The sequence below is a fragment of the Anopheles aquasalis genome, chromosome 2 (assembly GCF_943734665.1).
Source record: "Anopheles aquasalis chromosome 2, idAnoAquaMG_Q_19, whole genome shotgun sequence".
Classification (NCBI taxonomy): domain Eukaryota; kingdom Metazoa; phylum Arthropoda; class Insecta; order Diptera; family Culicidae; genus Anopheles; species Anopheles aquasalis.
This window is the reverse complement of record NC_064877.1, coordinates 30,223,245-30,242,500: the sequence shown is the minus strand read 5'-3', so window position 1 is coordinate 30,242,500 and position 19,256 is coordinate 30,223,245. Positions and strand designations below refer to the sequence as shown.

Genomic DNA, 19,256 nt, shown 5'->3' with positions numbered 1-19,256 from the left:
TATTCCGGCCGGTGAGACGTTCGATTGCAGCTCGGCCGTTGGCTATCTGGCGGTATACCGTATATGCTTTGCGCTCGTTTGCTTCTTCGCCCTCTGGGCGGTCATGATGTTGAACGTCCGCTCGTCCAAGGATCCACGCGCTGCACTGCAGAACGGTTTCTGGGGCATTAAGTTCATGATCGTGATCGGCATTGCGATCGGTGCCTTCTTCATCCCGGAGACGGGCTTTGGACCGGCCTGGATGTGGGTCGGATTGATCGGTGGGTTCGCCTTCATCCTGGTGCAGCTCGTGTACATCATTGACTTTGCGCATAACTGGGCCGATGCCTGGGTGAGCAACTACGAGGAGGATGAATCGCGTGGTTGGTTCGCGGCCCTTTGCTGTGCCACCGGTGTACAGTACATCCTTTCGCTGACCGGAATCGTGTTGCTGTACGTGTACTTCACGCAATCGTCGAGCTGCTCCCAGAACACGTTCTTCATCACGATCAACATGATTCTGTGCGTCGGAGTGAGTATCCTGTCGATCTGGCCCAGCGTGCAAGAGTTCCAGCCTCGTTCTGGGCTGCTGCAGAGCTCGATGGTGACGCTGTACACCGTTTACCTGACCTGGTCGGCCGTAGCTAACAATCCGGACCCAGAGTGCAATCCCGGATTTCTGGGCATCATCGGGGAGAAGACGAACCGTGTGCACTTTGACAATACGAGCATCATCGGTCTGGTCATCTGGTTGCTGTGCATTCTCTACTCATCAATGCGCTCCGCCAGCAACGTTTCTCGGTTCTCCGATCCCGAAAAGCAGGGTACGTTGTATATTGTTTGACCCTTTTCTCTAATGGCTTTCGATTGTTAACTCCCTTACCTCGCTAACACATTGCTTGTTCCCGTGCACGATACCTGACTAACACTCGATGTATTCTCTATCTTTTCGGCTTTATGGTCACCGTTGTGGTCGTTCGTATCGACGTATCGACTGTGCGGGACTGTTTGAACCTTGTTTACTAATGACATCAAGATCTTACAGCCAGCCTCAGTGACGATAGTTCCGCCGGCCAAGGCGGCAGCGGCAATGAGGTGCGTGACAACGAGGAAGAAGCCGTGGCATACAACTGGTCCCTGTTCCATGTCGTGTTCATTACTGCCACCCTGTACGTGATGATGACCCTCACCAACTGGTACCAGTAAGTATCATCCGTCCGGGCTGGCGATGGAATGCAATCGATCCTTCATGTCGATACGATTCGTTTCAGACCAAACTCTTCACTGGACACACTCAACGCGAATGCTGCCTCCATGTGGGTGAAGGTTGTGTCCAGCTGGATGTGTATTGCCCTCTACGGTTGGACCTTGATTGCGCCGATGGTGCTGAGCGATCGTGAATTCAACTAAGCTCCCACACTAGATCCGTGTCGGTGGTGCTATAATCTCCCACGTTTTAATCCCTTTTCTTCATATAACTGTAGCGAACAATCTACGATCTTAACAACCCTCGGTTCTTAGTTATTAAATGTGATATATCTGTATGTAACAGGCTGGCAAGCAAATGAACAAATGGCTGAAATGTGGAAGGTGAAAGGTGAAAGGAATGAAATCCATCGTATCGTAGTAGAGAGAATTCAAAATAAGAAGAATAATAGATCCTGCAGATTGCCCTTGGGATGTTTAAAAGCTCCTTTAGCTTCCTTTAGTTTTCATAACATCGATTTAATATTCTAACATTCGTCCGGTAGCGGTTTCGCGGTAGTGCGTTAATCAAACTGCTTGTATCTGTGTATCATACAGCTGGAACAAAAAAAAAGCTTAAATAGATTCAATAAATCCCGCAAGTCTATGGCAGGAACAACTAGACGGGGTTGATTGGATCATTATTTTTGCTTTCCCGCTGCCAACACGATCCGTTGCACTGTCTTTTCGCGCCCTAGGATTTCCATCATTTCCGGCACCGAGGGGCCTTCTTGCAGCCCACTCAATCCTGCCCGCAATGCCTTCATCAGCTTCTCAAATGCAAGATGGTTTCGCTCGGCAAACGTTTTGATAAATCGGCTCAGTTCTGCCTTACTAAACTCCGGTACGTCCGTCTCAGTCGAAAGATTCTTTGCCAGCAGTGCCAAGATATCTAAAAGGATAGAGGACTTGTTGATGACTTTGCGTTCTATTTTTGTGCTATCTCATCTTACCAGTATCAACGATCTTCTCCTTTGTAGGCTTCGGTAGTATCCAGAGGAAGGATAGTTTACCCCGAACGAGATCGTGTAATGAATCGATCCGTGGCAAAGACCAGCTAAGTACATCCCGCACATGCTCTGGTTCCAGTTGCAGCTGTTTGCTTTCTTTGGGGAACTCTTTCCGCACCATCTCGGTAACCTCTCGGACGATTTCTTCTGCAGCCACACTGTCGTTTTCCAGCTTATGCCGTATTTCGGCGCGATTGAAGTGTTTCAAAAGCTCCGGGTTCAGGCGACTAGAGTTTGCGTTAATCTTCTTCAGGTCAAACAACCGAACTAGATCGGGAAGCTGGGGTGCTGCAATTTCTAGCAATTCACGCCCGAATCCTCCACCACTCTGCGTGACGTAGTTCAGCAGTGCCTGTGGGAAGGTACCATTGTGGCGGTAGTGCTCCAGCTGCACATCGCCCTGCCGTTTGCTGAGCTTCGTCCCGTTCGGGTTCATGATCAGCGGAAGGTGCGCGTACTGTGGCGGTCGCCAGCCGAACGCGTGGAACAGTTGGATATGCTTTGGGGTGGAAATTTGCCACTCCACACCGCGTAGCACGTGCGTGATGCGCATGTAGTGATCGTCGACCACGTTGGCAAAGTGGTAGGTCGGATAACCGTCCGATTTGATGATGATCGGATCGCCCTCCTGTTGTGCGATGAAGTAAACGATTTTGCCGAAGATGAGATCGTTAAACTCATCGCCCTTCGAGTGCAGCTTGAAGCGTATGCAGAATTTGTCATTCTTGGCCAACCGTTCCGCCACTTGGCCGGGCGTGAGATGACGGCACTTATTGTCATACTTCGGAACCTGCCTCAGCCGGAGCGCTTCCTTGCGCAACAGCTCCAGCCGGCGCTCGGTGCAGAAACAGTAGTAGGCCCGGCCATCTTCCATCAGCTTCTTCACCTCACGCTTGTAGATCTCGTACCGCTGGCTCTGGGTGTACGGTCCGTGCGGGCCACCCTTGAACGGATCTTCGTCCGGTTCGATGCCGGCCCACTTCAGATCGGCGTAGAGTTTTTCCGAGGCTCCCTCGACAAACCGCTCCCGGTCCGTGTCTTCGATACGCAGCACAAACTGGCCACCGTGTGCCTTGGCGTACAGATAGTTGTACAACGCCGTCCGCAGTCCACCGAGGTGCATGAAACCTGCGCCGGGTAATGGAAGGCATCGTTAAAGCAAAAGCGGTTTCTCCGTGTTCACCGAGGCGCAACTTACCTGTTGGACTTGGGGCGAATCGTACCCGGACCACCTCGGCATCTTTTGCGTTCGAAGCGGAGGGCTCTGCCGGTGCCCCGTGATCACAGTACGTACGGAAACTTGCTGCCGGCGTTGTGCTCAGCCTCTTCGGCAGCCCCCGTGGAAGACTAGTGCGCCAAAAGGTGACGAAAATGAGGTTCATCGTTGATTGCGAACGCGAAACATTTCGCTGCGAAATAGAACGAAATAACAGATTTTCCGCGGCAGCAGCAGAATCAAACAGACGAATTCAGTTCCGCACTTTTTTGGAGGGGCTTCCGAGGGTTTGTTTTGGTTTTCCCGATCTCATAACAAACTAGCCTCCTCCACAACCCTGCCAAACTGTCATTTTCCAGCTGTTCGCCAGAATTACTCGCGGTTCTTCGAGATTCACGGAATATTCGCGTTCTGTGAAAATTCCAGCGTAAAAATGATTCCGTAAAAGTGTCCAGAATTACTCGGTGGCCCGGTGGTTCCCTTCGCTCGTCTACACCTTTCACTTCTTCCCGTTCCGCTTCCGGCCACGTTTTAACGCAATAAATCGCGCGATTGTTCCTTCCTGGTTGTGTTTGAAAGAAACAACGAGATCCGCTGTTCGACCCAGCTGCCGTGGCGTATCCAGTGCCCCGCAATCATGAGGAATTATGTGCCAGACTTAATAATTGGGTAAGCTCAGAACAGGCAGCCTGTGGCCAGCGGATCGATGTACTATTCTACTTTATTTTATTGCAGTTTTATTGTCATCATTGCGATAACCGTCGTGCGGTTAGGGTCTCACATCATCTACGAATCGCTGAACAATGGCCCCGTCCTCCTCGAAAGCGCACTACCGGTGGATGGAGCAGAACCGGAGCTCCGACTTACCCTGAGCCAACTCATCGACAAAACATCGCAACAATACTCCTGGCTGCTCCGGCTGACGGTGAACCTGTTCGGTTATCTGTGCATCTTTGTGCCCGGTGTGCTGATCTACAAGTACGCCAAGCGCAGCAAGTATCTGGAGCGTTCCGAGCGGTCACACCTTGCGTCGTTGGTGAAGTTTTGCTTCTCCGGATCGGGATCGGATGATCGGTCACTGGAGCACGGAACTAGCGGGAGCCAGAGCGCGGCAAAGGGCACGGCCAGCAAGCGCACAACGGCCCAGGATTGTCGGCTGCTCACCTACTGCCTCGTGGGTCTGATGGGATCTTATCTGACCTGGGGTGTGCTGCAGGAAAAGATCATGACCCAAGAGTACGAGGGACCGGAGAAGCGGAAATCGCACTTTAAAGATTCGCAGTTTCTGGTGTTTTCGAACCGTGTGCTGGGCTTCATGGTTACCGCCGTGTATCTCGTGGCCAAGCGACAGTTTCGCCATCGGGCACCACTGTACAAGTACTCTTTCGCGTCGTTCTCCAACATCATGAGTGCCTGGTTCCAGTATGAGGCACTGAAATTTGTAAACTTTCCGACGCAGGTGCTGGCTAAATCGTGCAAAATCATTCCAGTGATGATCATGGGCAAGATCATATCGCGCAACAAGTACGAGTTCTACGAGTATCTGACCGCTGTGATGATCTCCGTCGGTATGATCTTCTTTCTGACCGGTTCCACCGACGAATCGAAGACCACAGCCATAACGACGTTGACGGGCGTGCTGATGCTCACGTTCTACATGATCTTCGACAGTTTCACCTCCAACTGGCAGGGGGAGCTATTCAAGTCCTACTCGATGTCCTCCATCCAGATGATGTGTGGCGTGAATCTCTTCAGTACCCTCTTCACGGGGGCTTCGCTGGCCATGCAGGGAGGGTTCTATAGCTCGCTCGTGTTTGCCGTCGATCATCCAAAGTTTGTGATCGATTGTATTGTGCTCTCGATCTCCTCGGCCATTGGGCAACTGTTCATCTTCTATACCATCGCGACGTTCGGTGCCGTCGTCTTCACGATCATCATGACTCTCCGACAGGCGATCGCTATTCTGCTCTCTTGTCTGATCTATCAGCATCGCATTTCCTTCCTCGGTGTGATCGGAGTGCTGATCGTGTTTCTCGCAATCTTCCTGCGCGTCTACTGTAATCAGCGGCTGAAAGCGATCAAGCAGAGACATCAAGCGGCCCAAAGCCTAGTAAAACCGCGTATTAACGTCTAGAAACGTTGTGCTTCGGTTCCCGTTTACTTAAGTAATCATAAGGCGGTATTGCTAGAATCCCGGGTTATTCACGCACGAGAGCAACGGTAGATGGTTTTAAAGAAACACGGCCACGGCTAGATGGGCCGCTCCGAACAACGCTTAGCGGTAGATTCTAAGGCGGCAATAGATTTTACGGCTTAACGCATCGGCTGCCAACGCTTAAATGAAGTATTTATGTACAGCCGATTGTTCGAGGGCATTGGAACAGACCGAATCTTACGCACTAGTGGCGCGCACTGTTAGAAGCAGCTGGGCACGCCAAATTACATCCAAATGCTTGCTGTAACCAAAAATGTGAATATCTTTCAGTTCGAGTGAAACGGAACGCAGAGACCACTTCCAGTGAAACACCTTGTAAGCATCCAGTGAAAAGGACGAGGAAAAAGTTGTTTGAAACGAAGCTGGTTGCGAGTCAAAGCGAAAATAAAATTTTATGTAGTTGATTCGAGAATCAAAACGGCCAATTCTATGAGTTTTATTCGAAAGAAATCAATTGGCCTTCGGCTTTCTTGTTTCCCCAAACGATTATGCTCTTGAAGAAGAACAGACATTAACACTATCCGTACTGGTATGCTATTCCTATCAAAATCAATCATTACTTTTATTGTAGAATAACAATTTTGAATAAGAAATAATAGTTTAGGTTAAACGAAACTCTTCAGACGCGGCATCGTAGCTCGAACAATAAAATAATTTTAACCGTTTTACCACACGCTGTGTGGCTAAAGTAGTTTTTAATGTGATAATTTGATTGCTGGAACCTATAAAAAGGCTTTGCTACAGACGGGCGAGTATCGTGGTTCTCGAAGTTGCAGTAGCGTTATCGTTGCAGTAACATGGTCGCCTATGCCCGATTGCAATGGGCTCTACATTTGATAACCATGTGTCTCATGATGGAGGTTAGTTATTAGTAGTTTTTTAAGTGTTTCCAGGTATTATTGAGAACCAATGGTTTCTTTTCTTTAAATTGCATCTTTAGGACCTGTCTGGCCAAACAACACCAAAGCCAATCAAGGTACGTTACGATGGTTGACAGTGAAAATGAAAATCGTTTGCAAAATTGTGGATTGTGATTTTCTTACAGAAAGTAGATCGTCTGATTATAGTGGATTATGAAAAGGTCTCAGCACCGGTAAGTCTCAACCATTCTGATGAAGGCTCTAGATCAAGGTTAGTAACCAGTAAGAGAATTCCTTTCCACAGACTGGTTCTCAGTCGGCCGCCATTCGCGTAGTAAGTATGATGCAGCGGCCCTTCGGCGGGATCAAATTTGGTGCAAAATGACCGATAATCTAATTCTGCCATTACAGTCAACGACAAAGTCGTCCGCTACAAGAACGGTAAATATATTCATCCACATGTTTCGATGAAGTGTAACCCATGTCTTGTCTTCCACAGCCTGCGCCAGGGGCTCAGGTGAGAGATCTTGGTGTCTAAGCCATTGAAAAATGTGTGTTTTAGAACTGTTTTCTTCCCTTTACATTAGTCAAGTGCGAATGGCCAAGCGAAATCAGCCGCTGGCTATGCGGTACGTAATCTATACAGTTAGCTAACTAAATGGGACTAACAACATTATTGTCTTCCATAGTTCTCCGGAAACGGAATATTGTCGCGGGCTGATAGCAATGGTACTCCAGGCGAAGCTGTTGCTGAGTGCACAAACTGTACCATTGTCGACTATAAAGATTACTCTTACTACGAAATGATTGATAAGGGCTGGTTAAGCAACCTATCCTATCCCGAATACACCGATGGGATCGGATATACGAGTAAAGGAATACGATTATATTTTCATCAATGATTTTACTTAGTATCCAAAATCACTTGGGTATTTGCTTTCTTTTCAAATTCAGATGCGAATGATACTGCGGTTGGGCAAGGCAGTAAATCAACGGAGAAGCCTTCGGAGGATAAGGAACAATCCTCGCCCGTTTTACCCGTTTTCCCTATACCTGTCTTACAGCCAAGTAAGGAGGTCTCCACTGCCTATGGCTCAACGACAACGGAGATCGCGTTGGTGACGACGCAGGTCAACGAACCAACGTCTACTACCAAAAGGCGCGTGAAGCGCACTAGGACTCCATCGACTAGCACGACGACTCCTACAACAACGACTACTACCACAAAGAAACCGACACCTACCACGAAGAAACCGACTACTACCACCCGACGCAAGACTACCACCACCACCACACGGACTACTACAAAAAAGCGTAAGAAGAAGAAGATGAGGAAAATTATAAGTAGCACGACCACCACGAAACAATCTATGCGAAAATGGCGACACATGGAAGACCCCGAGACAACGCCGGAAACCTCGGAATCGAAAACTAAAAAGAAGAAACCGACGACTATAACCCCTGCCTCGGCTAACAAAGAGTGACGGTGATCACATGGATTGAAATTGTGGCTCTTAACATCTTTTTGTTTCTTTTTTGTTTCTGGGACTCGAAAGCATGATTATCGTGCATTACCGGGAAGGTGGACAGCAATAAAACGACCGCGCACCCGTATTTGCCGTCGAAATTATAATGTCATTTTCGGCGAAGCGGTAGGGAAAAATCTAACGAGAAAATACGCTTAAATTGGAAGGTAGCGACCGCCGAGTACCCACGAACCCTTTGACCCTTTGGCTGGTGGAGTGAAAACCAACGGACGAACCACTGCTTTGTCCACTCGAATCACTTTACCCTTTGTCACCGCAGTGGGTTCGCTAAGCCGGTTTGGACGTTAATCGCCCTGGCAAAGGAGTTTGTTAGAAAGTGCGGACGTAGCGTGATCCTGCAGGTTACGGATGGGTAAGTACTGACCTGCCGGTATGCATGTTCCTTTTGTTTTATTTTAAAGCTCGTAATCTGTTGGCCGAATATGGACCCTGTGTAATTTCGCCCTCATTGTGGCTATTAAAATAAAGTTTAAACAACATTACTTCTTCTTTCGTGAAATATTCAACTTCATTGCTTATTTTCTCGCAAGTCGTTTCAGCTCTAGTCCTGAGCTGCATGGATGGATACAGAATAAAGAATTTCAATCCAATTATTCGCAAATGTTCATCCATTAAATCAGCCAACTGCATGCTCCCTTGTGCTGTCTGCTTGCTTTGCGGTTTAAATGAATCCATATTACACTGACTGCTTGCAGCGTTTCAGCAGAAGAACAGAAAAGAATTTCATTTCAACGGACACTACTTCTGGTTGTACAGGTTACAGATTGCTTTTCTAGTGCGACTGCCAACGGACCAGCCGACGATAACGCGCGTGGGCTGCGACGACCATGATCATCGAACTGGCCACACTCATCGTGACATTTGATGGTGATGGCACATCAACTGCCCTGACCATACCCATATTACATCCACACGGCCTGCACCGGTGCCGAAATACGAAAAGCCATCCCGTTGGCTGCCGCTGGCTCGGTCCAGTGGATAGCGCAGCTCCGGATAAGGTGCTCGGAACTGCAAACGAGAGAACATGATGAAAATGGTTCCGTTGATGCGGGGTGCATTTTCACGCAATGGAACGGAGTGAGGGGTTTGTTCGTTTGAAATGAGTTTTTGGGACACGTAGGCGACATACTAGCTCCCGGGGGCGATTACTGCTGGTCACGCAACGCTCTCCAACGGTCCCCTGTCGGTTGCTTCTGTAGAATTGCGATTCGCTCGTGGAATTTACTTGCTTTCGAGTACCAATCGAGCATTACAGGCAGTGTGATTGTCTGTGCAGGCTTGCAACATTGTAACTTTGGAAGGTCCAAAATATCATTTAAATCAATAATATCAACAGAAACATATTTAAACTATTTCTAACAATCGTAATTATAAAACGATCGTTCGCAGGGACGCGGTTTCAGCGCGTTCTGGCAGCGCCCCATGCATGGCATTAGAACCTGTATGTGGCACACGCGAAACAATTATGCCCACTACTCGGCTGATAGGCACCACACACGCTAGCCGGGCATTACTGCCACTCGTGCTCGTGCTCGTGCTCTCTATTGCTTATCCAACACCGTGGCACTTTAATGCCCTACTTGAAGCGAAGAACTAAATAACCGCCATTTGCTAATGGTAGTACCTGCCAGTGGTGTGGAACCGTTCGTAGAACACCTGGCAACAGGGCACCGAAACCGGGGGGGAGGGGGCTGCAGTTGATGAACGTTAATGGCAGCCATTTGAGTCCATGACCATCTGCACCAACACGATGGTGCCTGCCGATCTCACCACGCATTCGGTGAAGCAACAATTACGTTTTCTGCATCTACCACAAGCAACGTGCCGGCAAACGGTGCAAAGTTGGAGCTAGTCCGTGCCAGTTTTGGCATGCTGTTGCAGTAGCAGCAGCGGCAGCAGCAGCAGCAACCGTGATTTTGCCACCGTTGCCCGTGAAGAGGTCCGTTTTCCAAGGAGAAACCCTCTCCGAGGCGCCACTGTCGATTGTGTTGAAAATTTGATAACGATCCGTGACGGCGTGATCTTGATGATGGTTTGCGATGGGTACGATGGGCCGAGTTTACCCTCCGAAACAGTTTAATTACATTTGCTAACCACGTCTTGACCTTCTCGGGCCATTTGGGATGCGTCGAGTCTAGTGGATTCAAGCTCGTTTTTTTTATCTCCGTCCGTCAGTGAATTCCACCCCAGTTAAATGATCTGCACGCCCCGAAGGTCTCGCCGAAGAGGAAAAACGATTGTTTCTCGGAAAATTTTGACTTACCCTCTCGGTCCATTACTCGGAGGTGCGGATGGAAAGCGTGGATGGTGCCGCTCCGCACAGCCACACTCCAGTGGAAAGTTGCGCCGGAACGCTAGAATTGCCTACGGTAAAATCGGTGAAACGGTCTTGTTTTACTTTGCGAGTTTTGAAAATGTGGAGTGCACTCCGGTTAAGCTTTCGTGTTGGCTTTCATTAAAATCCTTGCCAGTTTCAAGCGAATCAAATCTGTGGTTCATTGTTCATATAGCTGCTACACAGAGTTCGTGTTTGAGGTGGTTATTGCATGTTGTGCAGCATAACTGTGATCTCTTCCATGAGGCATGAGTTCGCTCGCCGATACTAGTGCGCACTTTGCAGCATTTTGTTATTAGCAAGCGGTTATCAGTGCCGACAGTCTCGTCCATTCTAGGTCAAGAGTATCGCCCGGAACACGATAAGATTAAATCTAATTTCCTTACGATACTTCCCTTGTTGCCGCAGGGACTTCACTAGCAGCAGGTCAGGCATGAAGGATGCATGAAGCAAACCACCGCCTTCGCTCCATGCTGCTATGCAAACAGATGCAGCTCCATTCTCTACAATTTACCGCCTCGAGCCGGAAGCTTAAAATTGACGGATGTGCGCTCCATCTTGCCTGCGGCGGATGGTATGCACGATGGAATGGTGGCCTGCACAGGTATTATCGGAGTGTCGGAGTTCGTAACTAGGCTCTTTTTGTTTCTGCTCCCCCATTTATTGTGGTTTCATTGGACCACTTTCTCTCATTCTAGCTCTCTCTCTTTCCTGGTTCGTTCCTCTGTTGCTGTCCGAACAATTGTTTCGGTATCCCTGCCACCCTCTTGTACTGTTCTGGTCTGGTCTGGTCTGGTCTTTCAACAACACCGATCGACAACAGACCGCAGCCCCTTACAGTGAAACATCGCAATCTCATAACCACGACTCGGATGATAGAGAATCCCCCGCCAGTGGGAGGCGAGAGCGGACAAAAAACTTTTTAAATCTCTCCGACGTACTCCGACTTCACGGGATACGCTCGACCGGCTTTCAATCCAAATACGACGCTCAACGGACTGCCGCGGACAGTCTCGTGTCCGGCCGTCTTCACTTCTTGCTTCGAAGATTGTTTCAGAAACATTTGCTTATCGCTACGGAAACAATGCAGGAATCCATCCGGCATTAGGCGAGTAGGTGGCATTGTTGTAGGGGTTATTGTTTCTGACCGTGCCCAGCGGGGTGTCTCTTTATGGAAAGGCCCGCCGGAGTGTAATGGCGTAGAATGGCCCCACCGGGCAAATGTATTGGCCAGCGCAATGTGCAGATTGGAAAATGGAAACTATTTGCTGTTTTTGTTTCGGATTCAGCTGACCGACTTACGTAATTTATGGCTGCCATTATGCCGATGAAAAGCTCAGAAACTGGATTGTTGGTTTCAATTTCAAACAATTGTTCAGTTACATTTGCTTGGATGATGTGTTATAAAGCTCTTTGCAAACTAATAATCTAGGTCAGGGGTCTCAAACTCATATTAGCATGCGGGCCGTAGTTTAAAGTATCAACGCAGTCCGTGGGTAATTTCCTCAGATAACTAGGAGGTGCATGGCTTTATTAAATTTACTTTTCCTCAACAAAGGCCCAATCGATGCCGATTGTTCGTAGCCAAAATGCTCAAAGCAATTCCAAAACTGGTTACCGCGCAGTCACGCGCAAATATCAAATATCAAATCCCGATAATGGAGGCGCCAGGTAACCGGTAAAAAAAGTAAAATCTTCATTCAATTTTTCAACCACCACTGTCATTGCAGAGATATTACCAATCTTTAATTCCAACAAAAAAAGCATACGCATAGAAAAAAAATTACATAAAACATACAATTAAGGACCAAACTTAACACACATATACACCGTGGACGTGGCCGCGACCATGAGACCTCTTACCTACACGATGCCGAACGTCGGATCAGAGCGATGTGAATGATACCGTTCATCGGATCGTCGGTTTGATCTGTCTATCCGGTGGGTGTGTAGCATGATATTGCGTTTTCCAAGCGCTACTCCATGGTGGGCACAACGCGTATGGAAATCATGTGTCTCATTTCGAAACGAATTTTCCACTGTCAACGAGTGGTTCATGCTTGTTGCGCTGGTGCTGCTGCTGCTCCCAAGAGTCAGCACCAAAAATTGACCTTCATCAGGGGAAATGATTACACGTTTCAAGTAGTCAACGGAGGCAAAAAGGAACCACAAAAAAAATGAAGGCCCATGAGAGCTCCTACTTGTGATGCTAGACCAGAAAGTCCTCCTCTTTTGAGAGAGAGCCACAGAACGAATCCCTTTCGCAGTAGATTCAGCTGTTGAAACAGTTTCCAATCAATGTCATCCCATTTCAAACGAAATGGGCATGCATATTTTACCGGTATCCGGCCGGTATGATAACGTTTCGTGACGTTCGAAGGATATTACTTAGAGGATAGTTTTCACTAACGAAAGGACGAAGTTGAGGACACATTCGAAGTAGTTCTAGATAGTGCTAGGATAGAGTTTTCGCTACTTTAAGTTTGTGTTAAAACTTTGTTAAGAAAAGCCAACACCATTTCTAGTCTTAGAATAACTCCCGCAACGGCGCACCTAATACGAGTTCGAGTGCATTAATGAAGCGACCAAAAATAAAGCGGCTTTTCTCGTTGACCTGTGGAATGGCCAGTCAAACACCAAATATGCCTTAACACCCCCGTCAGGCGAGAAGGTGGCATAGAAATAGAATTATTCACGATCGGGTACTTAACGACAAATTACTGAATAAAATATCGGCATGAGACCTCTGCTCTACTCAGCAGCGGGTACACGGTGACCACCTGAAGGGAGCCGGCTGAGGCTGAGAGTGCTTTTATGGCGAGTATATTGCCACCGCGTAGCCGGCCACTTTGCCATACAGCAAATGTCTGTTTCTGATCGTACATCGGGCCTGGCAGTGGCCCTGGCTTCTTCGGCAGCAGGACATTGTGGCAGGCAGCGGGCTGGAAAAGCAATCCAGTGCCATTGGCATTGCAGATAATCCCATTTGTGGCCTGTTTTACTTGTCCAGCCCGGCCTCTAGTTCGCAGGTGATACAAAGTAGCTAAACCAGCGCAATGTAAACATTGGGCAATGAGCAGTAGCAGCAGAAAGGCTCTCGTGCTGGCTAACTGGCTGGCTCGTGTCACTGGCGAACACGAATGTCTCACATCCCATACAGATTCAATAGAGAAGAAAATTGGATAAATAATGCTGATGGGATCTGGTAGCGGCCAGTGTTGCGTTCCAGCACCGCCACCAAAGGGATAGCAAAGTATGCAAAGGCGAAACACGAAAATCAAATGACGAAACAAGACTCTCTATTAACTCCGGGTACTCCTGGAAATCTGTGTTCGCATTCGTTTATTGATGGGGTCCGTGGTGGCCACCGAAAATGCCTTTCGAGTCTGCCCTCTGGACGAGATCCGGAAATGGGCTCTGTTTCCGTTTCTTTCCGGCACATAAATTCGCTTGATGGATGGTGGTCGGTGCTGCCCTTTATTTATGTTTGGACTGGGCTTTCATTCATAAAATCACAAACCATCGCACGCTCCGGTGATGACCGGTGGCGGGTGCGTCACGGTGGGTCAGGTAATCAAAACTCGGTCCTTCTCCGCGTCACCATCGGTACAACCGGGCTCCGGGGTTTCCGAAAAAGGGATCCGTTATGTTTGCGGGGACAAATCAAGAGGATATCTGCGTGCGGGTCACGCCACGGAAGAAGAGGAAGTGATTGTGAAGGAATGACTTAATATTTTGGCGGAAATTTATGCAAAAAACCTTCCAAAACACACACCCCGTTCATTCCTGGTGTTGATTCGAACGCGTGTTCGAGGCGACTCCGAATATCAAAGGGAATCGATGGATTGCGTCGGCATTCCTTTCGCTACAAGGACTGTACCGTTCTCTGGGTAGGAGGAGGTTAATTGCGATTTCAAAGAAGAAAAGAGAGAAAACAAAAAAAAATACGAACACCCAGCGTCCGTCGGCATCGCCGAATGCTAGGAATGATGGACGAAAGTTATGCTTCTGATGCTGTGCTTCAACCGAGGCTTTTACATCCGGCTCGACAATGCGGGGAATGTTGGCCGGGATCGAACGTTTTATTGCGTTCTGCGGGGATGTTGTCTGCAGGGTTCAATAACTTTACTGTTGGTCGAGGGTTTTGTTTTATTTTCATTTAGGCAACCAGCGGCAGCAATTTGATCTCCGTTGTATATACAGTCCGGCCCGTACATAGGAAGCGGAACTGACCGCGTTTTATGGAGGTTCCGTGTACGTAAACGTTAAATCGGTACTTCGACAAGGGTTCGTTTCGGGATGGTACTCCAAACGGGAAAGTACGTGAGCGAGCAAGCGTTACGAAGTATCAAAATGTACTTCCGGTTATAGCAACAATTGCCAGCTCTTCTTGTGCCTTTTTCATGCCTGTAAGTCAAGGGATGTTGTATGAAGTTTTGCACGAGAAGTTTATAACAATAATACTTGAGGTGAAATGGCTGTGAAAAAAAAAAACGAGGATGGTATCTGTATTAACAAGACATGCAACGAAGACTGTTGCACGGGCTTCCTCTCTCGACATGCAGCAACCACGGTTAAGAGCATTCTCAGCTTTTTCGGGAGAAATGAGTATAGTTTCATCCCTCCAAACCCCTCCCCAGGGTGGGGGGAGGGGGTAATTTTCTACTGCAACCCATGCAAGACCCAGAGTGGCGCAACAGCGAACGTAATTGAATTTTCGGGGCCAGACCAACACCGAACGAACGGTCTCAACGGTTCGCAATGGAACATTCGCTCTCCTTTCGGCAAACACATCCAGACCGGAACCACCGGAAACTTTGTGCGCTCTGTCTTCTTCGAGAAGACTCACCCACCACCCCCCGCGCGGTGTGGGCTCGCCCAAGAATGAGTCCGTTCATTTGCGTTGCCCGAAATTTACGTGCGCTTACGCGTTTCACCATGTGAATACGAAACGACACAAATCATGCTAGAACCGGGCTGATGATGAGAACCGGGCTTTCCTCCCGTTCAATCGATCGTTCATTTGCATATATTGACGGTTGGTCTGCTGCTGTTGCTGCTGCTGCTGCCGGTTCGCCCTTATGCGGGCTCTATAATTTATGGCCACTGCCAGCTCACCAGCAGCACCGGAGACAAAGAATGAGAAAACCGAACCATGCCAATGGGGTGGAATGGTGATGAAAATGGGAAACCGTTTTGTTGCGACGCTGAGTGAGACGTTGGATGTGTTGAAAGCGAAAATTTGGGAATTTCCTCGCCTTTTGGGGTACGCGGCCAGCATGAAATATGGGACACGGTCAAGGTGGGAGTGTTGGCGGGTGTGGGTCCTTTGTATGTTTACTTGAGCAACGGCCAGGAACTCATTTCATTGTGCTTCTGCTTCGCCCATCGGGACCTAGACGGGGATGCAGCACTTTGTAAACATGTTGTATGCATAATGATGCAGTTGGTCAAGGCGCTTTGTTGTGTATTTATCAGACCGACAGAGTATGGCTGTGGGTGTTGGGGTTTGCTGCTGCAACTATGGCGGCGGCATCCCCTTTCTGGACGCTTCAAAGTTCACTTCCTTCCGGAACCGGACCGAAACGAACCGTTCGAGAATCCGTTCTTTGTTTCTCTTTGTTTGTGATGAATTCAAACAAAAACATGACTCCACTCCGCATGCCGCTGAAGTGGCCACGACTGAGGAAACTCTCGCAAAACACACAAAAACGGAATACGCTAGGACGGCAGCTTCGGCCAGACCAGGGACACTCAACGTAACCGAAGCGAATTCGATTAAAATGCGCTTCGTGTGAATGAAATTTAATCGTCGGTCCCCACCACTCGTGAGTGTCGCCAGGATCTACAGCGTGAGTGGCACCAGCAGGAGCGGCAACGAGGACGAGATAACTCAGGACAGCATTCGTGTCACGTGAGTAGGGCAGGGCGAACGGGCACGCCACGCGTTCTTCAGTTTCAAGTCATCCCCTTCCGTTTCTTTTTCTAAGTTGAAGAAAAAGAAGACTCTTGGGCTAGTGGCTGGATCGTGGCTGCACTCGAACTCCCGGTAGAAGGTTGCGGTTCATTTTGCAATTTTGTCCAATTTCCGCTCAGTCGCCGTCGCTGCCGTTTGAACTGGAATTGGAAGGGGTATTGGGTCGTGCTCGTTGGCCGAGTGCACTCAAGACAAGGCGGAAGTATTCCTTTATTCGTCATGCCATCGGCCACGTTGCATCCTCCACGTGGGGCCGGCAATTGAAGAGCACTCCGTCGAGTGTGCGGAACCGGAGCTCAATGGACCGAACCAAACCCCGAATCCGCCGGACCCCAGCTCGTCCCTTGGCGTCCTTTCCGTCCACTTTGTTCCGCTTCACATCTCCCTCCATCTCGCTTCTCGCTTCTTCTCTTCTTCATTGTATGCCACGCTCACAAGCGGCTTGGTCTCGCTCGTTCGCCAATGTCTCTCGCAAGCACTCAGTTGTTTTGGTGCTGAACCCTGAACTCGTCGTCGTCGTAGTCGCTGTCGCTAGCATTCCAACAACCGAAAACAGAGATTTCCATTCAGTCTGGTGCGGAAAATCACATGATATGGTTCAGGCCCGGAGTGCTTCTGGGCGGCTTCACTGGTTTCACTCACGGCGGCATTCTCACGCCCATTTGCCGGACCTACCCGACGAAGCGAGTGCCTGTGTGTGTCGACCAGAAACGCCTTAGTCGTTTTTGGACGTCTGTGACGGACGTGCAGGACATTGCGGAACGTGTTACATCAGTTCTGGACCACAGGTTGAGTGTTTCTGTGTTTGGTGTGCTCCAGGTATAGGAAATAATAATATTGTAATGTCGTCGCGGCAAGGCTTTGTGGTCTGAACAACTTCACTACAGTGCGTGCGTGTTCCGGGAGTTCGAAGTCGAGCGTCGAGGCCGCAGGTTAAGGTGATGATGGACAGATAACGGAAAAGCTCCAAACCGAATCCTGGAACGCGGACCGTTTTATCCGGGAATACTCTGTTCGTGTTCCGGAACGCTAAAAACACGACGTAATTGTAATTGGACGTCAAACACGTGCCGTGGAACCATGTTCTTGGCCCTGGTGCTGGTGTGAAATTGACGTGTGGTCCATTATCCCGATAGGTTGACAAAACCCCCCCCCTGATGACAATGTTCTTCGCCGCCCGTTAGGCCCCGGAGTTTATCTGATGAAATTTTAATTGTTCCGATCGTTACATAAACAGCTTTGTCCTGCGATGTGCGTGATGTTGGATAAGCTGTCAGGTTCGACAGCGTGTTACTTACGAACAGGCAAACAGACCGACAAGCGACCATAACGGAAGTGGTTAACATTCGAATTGGAAACGAATGATTCGCGGGAATGTTTCGATAAACGATTCTCCTGTTTTTTTCGGTTGACTACTTGTCTTGCGTTGCCGTTCTTTTGGCCATTTATTCCGCTTATAAGTTTTCAGGTGTTTTGGTGAACCGGCAGTGTGTGTGCAGTTGAATGATTACAGCTCGTTACCATTTACCTCGAGACCCTCCTTTTTTCAGTGCGGCCAAAACAGTGAAAAAAAAAACAGTGATCGATCACGAGCAGAATGGTGTGCCAGAATCGTGGCCAGTGAGCAATGAATTACGAAGAACGACGGCAACGACGGCGTTAACTGGCGGACCGGGAATTCGGTGGACACATACGCACGCACACACGCAGAAACATGTTGGCATAAAGAAGCACGTAAGCAACCGAACACAGTGAACCGTTCGATGGTTGTTGCTGGTCCTACGCCATCGTAGCAAACCGCGACCAACCTACTGCGATACCAACGGCGGCGGTAGCAGCGGCAAAAATCATCGATTTCCGGACACAAGAGAGAGACCAACGGCCCAACGGGGACGCCCCCTCGCCAACATGGATAAGGATTTAATGACCGCGCAAAGGTAATTCTTTTTATAACGATTCCGATAAATCCATATATTTATATGCCACCATCGTCCCTATCCCGAGCTCCAACTTGTCACCCAACCCAAGCAAGGGCCCATTTTGCGGTGTTCTGGCCATCAGTGTGTGGCTTCGTTACACGCTTGGCAATCGATGTTTACCTCGGGGCAGTGGTGAAATGGGATCGCGTTGCAAGGTGCCATGATCTCGAGAAAAGTGTCATCGAAAACGGGAAGCCTTGCTCAATTCCGGGCCCCCCATTGCTCCGTCGGGGCACTGGCGGTTCAATCCGTTGATGAAAAACCCATAAAAATGGTTTTGCCAAACAACATGGCCCGGGTGCCGGAGTCTTATATCGACGGTCGTTAGGTTATGGGACGTAATTTTCGAGGGTATTTACATGGACCGCAATCGCCATGTTGCCATGAGTTGAGCGTTGAGTGAAGACGCCTACAACCGCCTATTGGATTGTCAAATGAAGCAATAAAACGTTTGATGGTTGCGCCACGAGTACCCTCGTTTTAGAGGGACATGGGGGACACATTCCGATGGAGAGATTGTTGGAAAAAAGGGTGGCCAGAGATCGCTTGACGCTTCCCTTTCTCTTGCGCTATCGATGGTGTTGGTAAACTCCCATAGGCTTCGCACTGAATGTACGCCATCCCAGGATGTAAATACCGCGATAAGGAGGAGGGTTAAGTGAGTAAACTGCTTATCTCGCATGAACTGAACCCCCCCTCTCGGGTTGAGCGTCGGTTCGAGCGACGTTGCGCCTTTCGGTAAACGAAAATTCAATAAGCTCTCCACTAATTTCTCTGCTGTCACTCGAGGCCCGCTAGTAAATGCTAATGTGTGCCGCAGTTAGGGTGCTGTTACAGCTATGTGACGATCCGGGGCTAGGTCTGTTGGTGCAATTTGCTGTGGACACTCCTAC

General features: G+C 48.9%; 5 protein-coding genes across 6 annotated transcripts in view; 4 read left to right on the top strand and 1 right to left on the bottom strand.

Moving 5' to 3' along the window:
- LOC126573171 (serine incorporator 1) overlaps positions 1 to 1,848 on the top strand; it is a 2,477-nt gene extending 629 nt beyond the window's left edge. The window contains exons 2-4 of one of the 2 annotated variants that reach the window (XM_050233099.1): positions 1 to 803; positions 1,025 to 1,181; positions 1,251 to 1,848. The exon at positions 1 to 803 is cut by the window's left edge and continues 212 nt beyond it. In XM_050233099.1, coding sequence (XP_050089056.1) covers positions 1 to 803; positions 1,025 to 1,181; positions 1,251 to 1,389 — 1,099 coding nt within the window. In that variant the 3' untranslated portion in view covers positions 1,390 to 1,848. Of the gene's footprint in view, positions 804 to 1,015; positions 1,182 to 1,250 lie in introns of both variants that reach the window. The other variant, XM_050233098.1, reaches the window with a different exon arrangement.
- Positions 1,849 to 1,865: 17 nt separating this feature from the next.
- On the bottom strand, positions 1,866 to 3,724 carry LOC126573168 (probable glutamate--tRNA ligase, mitochondrial). The gene is made up of 3 exons (XM_050233096.1): positions 3,433 to 3,724; positions 2,178 to 3,362; positions 1,866 to 2,116 (listed from the first exon to the last, which is right to left on the bottom strand). Exons 1-3 carry the CDS (start codon positions 3,614 to 3,616, stop codon positions 1,866 to 1,868), a joined length of 1,620 nt encoding a protein of 539 aa, XP_050089053.1. The 5' UTR covers positions 3,617 to 3,724.
- Positions 3,725 to 4,013: 289 nt separating this feature from the next.
- On the top strand, positions 4,014 to 6,083 carry LOC126573169 (adenosine 3'-phospho 5'-phosphosulfate transporter 1). The gene is made up of 2 exons (XM_050233097.1): positions 4,014 to 4,119; positions 4,186 to 6,083. The coding sequence occupies exons 1-2, from the start codon at positions 4,088 to 4,090 to the stop codon at positions 5,582 to 5,584; spliced, it is 1,431 nt and encodes a 476-aa protein (XP_050089054.1). The 5' UTR covers positions 4,014 to 4,087; the 3' UTR covers positions 5,585 to 6,083.
- Positions 6,084 to 6,906: 823 nt separating this feature from the next.
- LOC126572991 (integumentary mucin C.1-like) lies at positions 6,907 to 8,009 on the top strand. The gene is made up of 4 exons (XM_050232746.1): positions 6,907 to 6,966; positions 7,025 to 7,042; positions 7,480 to 7,509; positions 7,590 to 8,009. Exons 1-4 carry the CDS (start codon positions 6,907 to 6,909, stop codon positions 8,007 to 8,009), a joined length of 528 nt encoding a protein of 175 aa, XP_050088703.1.
- Positions 8,010 to 17,020: 9,011 nt separating this feature from the next.
- The window catches only part of LOC126573163 (GTPase-activating Rap/Ran-GAP domain-like protein 3), a 76,884-nt gene continuing 74,648 nt past the window's right edge, over positions 17,021 to 19,256 (top strand). The window contains exons 1-2 of the mRNA XM_050233092.1: positions 17,021 to 17,203; positions 17,846 to 18,321. Of these exons, the coding sequence (XP_050089049.1) occupies positions 18,293 to 18,321 (29 nt within the window). The 5' untranslated portion in view covers positions 17,021 to 17,203; positions 17,846 to 18,292. The remainder of the gene's footprint in view (positions 17,204 to 17,845; positions 18,322 to 19,256) is intronic.

What these genes read in the sequence shown, in the direction of transcription:
- LOC126573168 (XM_050233096.1), bottom strand. Translation starts at nt 3,616, where the DNA reads ATGAACCTCATTTTCGTCACCTTTTGGCGCACTAGTCTTCCACGGGGG. An exon ending in ATTCGCCCCAAGTCCAACAG is followed by an intron (nt 3,363 to 3,432) that starts GTAAGTTGCGCC and finishes TACCCGGCGCAG; the next exon opens with GTTTCATGCACCTCGGTGGA. An exon ending in GGAGAAGATCGTTGATACTG is followed by an intron (nt 2,117 to 2,177) that starts GTAAGATGAGAT and finishes CTATCCTTTTAG; the next exon opens with ATATCTTGGCACTGCTGGCA.
- LOC126572991 (XM_050232746.1), top strand. Translation starts at nt 6,907, where the DNA reads ATGACCGATAATCTAATTCTGCCATTACAGTCAACGACAAAGTCGTCC. An exon ending in TACTGCGGTTGGGCAAGGCA is followed by an intron (nt 7,510 to 7,589) that starts GTAAATCAACGG and finishes CCTGTCTTACAG; the next exon opens with CCAAGTAAGGAGGTCTCCAC.
- LOC126573169 (XM_050233097.1), top strand. Translation starts at nt 4,088, where the DNA reads ATGAGGAATTATGTGCCAGACTTAATAATTGG. An exon ending in GTGCCAGACTTAATAATTGG is followed by an intron (nt 4,120 to 4,185) that starts GTAAGCTCAGAA and finishes ATTTTATTGCAG; the next exon opens with TTTTATTGTCATCATTGCGA.